At 41.1% G+C, this 4261-nt stretch overlaps 1 protein-coding gene across 1 annotated transcript; it reads right to left on the bottom strand.

Annotated features, from left to right (window-relative positions):
* Nucleotides 1-412: 412 nt before the first annotated feature.
* LOC102965912 (olfactory receptor 8B3-like) lies at nucleotides 413-1345 on the bottom strand. Its single transcript, XM_007074044.1, has one exon. The coding sequence runs from the start codon at nucleotides 1343-1345 to the stop codon at nucleotides 413-415; it is 933 nt and encodes a 310-aa protein (XP_007074106.1).
* Between the last annotated feature and the right edge of the window lie 2916 nt (nucleotides 1346-4261).

The following is a 4261-nucleotide window of genomic DNA, read 5'->3' on the forward strand; positions in this document are numbered from 1 at the left end:
AAATTTGCAATGTTTTCTCATAGTCCGTGCTTACTGAAACAAAAACAGAATAAAGTAGAGCAAAATAGACTACAAATAGTAGACTTGAAATCAGAAGGCTTTGATTTGATGAAGCTATGTGACTTTAGGTAAATCTAACTACTCTGAGCTTCACTTTCCCATGCATACAATAAATATATTTTGAGGATCACTGATGTGTTGGTTTGGCTGTTCAAAGGTAAAAGAGAAAAGCCTGCCAAAAGACACTTTATACTTGATGTTTACATATGCAAAATGGATTAACCTTGATTGCCTTTATGGAATCTTCAATCCCAGGACTTAAAGGAGACATATACTTGCCAATTGGAAGATGGGAACACTGTGAATACAAACAGTATTTGATACAAGTTTCTAATGTCAAGTGGCAGATATATCAAAACTTTCCCCTATTCAGAGTTTTTCTCAGAGCAAGTTTAATGTCTTTGTTTCTCAAGCTGTAAATGAATGGGTTCATCAAGGGAACTATATTGGTATAAAAGACAGAAGAGATTTTCCCCTCATCCATAGATCCAGCAGAAGATGGTTTAAGATACATAAATGCACCTGATCCAAAGAACAAGGAAACAGCAATTATGTGGGAACTGCAGGTGCTGAACGCTTTGGACCTGCCTTCAGTGGAACTGATGTGGAGGATGCTGGAGAGGATGCAACCATAAGACACAAAGATGGTGACACTGGGCACAATCACATTGATTCCCACCACAATGAAAACCACCAGTTCATTTACATAGGTGCTTGTGCAAGAAAGCTGGAGTACCGGGAGGATGTCACACAAATAATGGTTGATGGTGTTTGCATCGCAGAAGGTCAGTCTCAGCATGCATCCTGTGTGGGCCATAGCACCCAAAAATGCCATCAAATATGAACCAAGCATAAGGCTGGAACACGCTTTAGGGGACAGGACAACATTATACAAAAGTGGGTTACAGATGGCCACATAGCGATCATAGGCCATTGATGTCAGCACATAACCTTCAGAAATACCAAAAAAACTGAAAAGGTAAAGCTGGGCCATGCACCCCCTATAGGAGATGATATTCTTCTTTGATGTGAAGTTAAATAGCATTTTGGGTGTAAACACAGAAGAATAACAGAAGTCTATGAAGGACAAATTGGAGAGGAAAAAGTACATGGGGGTGTGTAGATGTGAATTCAGCCCAATTAGAGTTATCAAGCCCAAATTTCCCAATGCAGTGACCACGTAAATGACTAGAAACAGGCAGAACAGGGGGAGCTGGAGATCTGGTAGGTCTGTTAGCCCCAGCAGAATGAATTCAGTCACAAAAGAAGCATTCCCAGGCACCATTTTACTCTAAGTGAATCTGTGGACACAGGAGGAAAATGTTACACAGAAAAATTCAATTTTTCTCACCATATAGACTCTCATGAGAATTGGGTATGTACAAAGAATATCTGAGACTAGCCTAATCTGGACCCACAGATCTGCTTTACCATTATCGTGAATCTAGTGACATGGGCATTCCCTCATTAGAGTCTTTATAAATTGCATAAGCACAGAGCATCAAAACTGAGCTGACAGCATGAAGGCCAATGTTTCCATATGTCAACATGACTGCTGCATAAAGCAAAGGTTAAGGGAGAAGATTGGACTAGGAGAGAATTGCCTCCTCTCATTTCATTTCTTTGACCACATGACCCCTTCCCTAATCAGTAAAATTGGAGGCAGCAACCCACCAACCTGGTGCTGGCCTCTAGTGGGGATTAGACTTGGTGTGGTGAGAATGAAAAACATTGTTTCCAATTCAAATAAAAGACCAGGACTAGGAGAGTTTAAGTTCCTGCTCCATGCCACAAAGTAAAAACCGTAACTTTGGAAGAGTGAGAGTTCCATCCATGGAACTGACCGATACATTGCATCCTTTGAACCCAATAATGTTTCTGAACCTTCCCTGCACCACCATCCCCCCTCCAACAGGTTCTTCTGTCAATTTAACTTGAGTCTGAGGACTGCAAAATCTGGAATGAAAGTGGCATATCTTAGATCCCTGGACTTCCATCACAAAAGAAGGACATTAATATAAATGGAATTCAGAAACTCACCTTCTCTAGGCAAGAAAACCTTGGTTCTTCCCTACCATTATTACCCCTGTGGTTCTGAAAGGGAAGCTTTAGTCTCTGAGACTTCGCTCCCTTTGGTTCTATGAGGATGGAGACCACTCTTAATTTCTGATGTGCTCTGGAAATCTTTCTGAACTACGGAATAGAATTTCTGATTTTGAGTCCTCTCAAGCAGCAGACAAAAATAAACAGCCTTTCTTATTATCATTTTTGCCACTGAAAATTCACAGAAGACAACGCAAGTGTAAGGATATAATGTACCCAGTTATAAACAGGGCAGACACTTACTCAGTCTCTCCCACAGGGAATAGTTTCTAGGTGTAATAGGGTATTGAGGGGATTGTATTTACACAAAGGACCATAACGTGTCTCCAATACTGTAGGGACTTAAAGTTTTACCCAAGTTTTCCCCCCACTGTAGGGAATGGACATCTCCCAAAGAGGGTCAAAAAATAAATTCCCATTTCCCATTAAACAAGATGGCAGAAGAGGAAGCCCTAGACCTCATACCCTCCATGAATACACTGATTCGAAAACATTTCATGTACAGATTGCTTTTGTGGGAAATCCAGATACTAGTTAAGGCAGTCCTGCTCCCAGTTAAAGCATGAAACTGGTCACACTGAAACTGGTAGGGAAGGTCAAGATATCCTCTTGTCCTATACTTATCCTTGCACAGCACCTTCAAATTGGGACAAAACCCCAAGTTCCTGGCTTCTCCGAGGGGAGGGAAAGAAGTGCACCATGTGTCCAATGCCCCAGCTTTTATTAGCTGTGTCCTGAAGACTGGCTTCTAGAGAGTCTCTGTCAGAAAGCAGAGGGAATACAGGACACAGCACACTTCAGCTGCTTGGGGTGAGAGAGAGTAAAGACGGTGGTTTGCCCTGGAAGTCACCATAGCTCCTCCCCCTGGCTCAGCACAGACTAAGCAATTGAAAAGCCCTTTCTTACAGCTTCTTTCTGGTGAGGGAAAATGGGCACAAGGTGTTCAATAACACAATTTATCTGTGAGCTGCCTGAGGAACTAGCTTCAGTCTTGCATGTTTTAGAGCACAGATGGGACCTGGCACACTATGGATGTCTTTGTTGGTGGGGAGGGGAGGTCACCAGGAACAAAGAAAGAGGATAGGACTGCACAAACTTTGAGAGGCCTCCAGAGTCTCTGACCAGGCTTATTGGTGGTGCCCTCTCCAGTTCAAGGCCAGTCCATGAGTATTAGGCCAAATGGGTGTTTGTCTAATGTGCAGACACCAGTGCAGAGAGTCAATGAAAATGAAGACAAGTTGAAACACTTTCCAAAAAGGAATAAGAGCAAACTCCACAAACTGACTCTAATGGAATGAAAATATGTGATATACCTGACAGAGAATTGAAAATAACTGTCATCAAGATGCTCACTGTAGTCAGAGAACAAAACACAAACCAAGAGGAAATCTGAACAAGAGACAGAAAAAAGTATTAAACAGAAATCATGGAGCTGAAGAACACAATAACAGCACTGAAAAATTCACTGGAGGGGCTCCAGAGCAAACTAGACCAAGCAAAAGAAGGAATCACTGAATTGGATAAAAGGCCACTGGAAATTATTCCATGAGAGGGTGAAATGAAAAAAGAATGAAACATAGTGAAGAAGCATGAGGCACTTATTGGATGCTACCATGTGGGCCAATATGTACATTTTAGAAACCTCAGCAGGACAGTGAGATAGGATCAGAAAGCACATTTGGAGAAAAAAAAAGGCTGAAAAGTTCCCATCATAGCAATTTCCCGATACTATGACCTATTTATAGAAAAATAAGTCCCATAAAAATTGCATTTTGAGCATACATATACAAATACCAAGGGTTAACTACTTATCCACTCTCCATTTTACTTAACTGAGCTAATCTGACTTCCACTTGCATAGTCAGATCTATACCAACTTCCAGGAACAATGCTTATCCAGGCAGGTGAGATATAAAATGCTCTAACCCAATATTCTGGGACTCAACACAAATTTACTGACTACTGGATCACCTCTAAACTTGAATTATGATGGTGATATCTGGTTCTGATTCAATGGTTATGCTTTATAATACCTCTGGTGATTGAAGCAGTCTTTTCTCTATGCCTAAATATATCAATTTTTCTATATTCCCAAATT

Source organism: Panthera tigris, chromosome D1, assembly GCF_018350195.1.
Source record: "Panthera tigris isolate Pti1 chromosome D1, P.tigris_Pti1_mat1.1, whole genome shotgun sequence".
Lineage (NCBI taxonomy): Eukaryota > Metazoa > Chordata > Mammalia > Carnivora > Felidae > Panthera > Panthera tigris.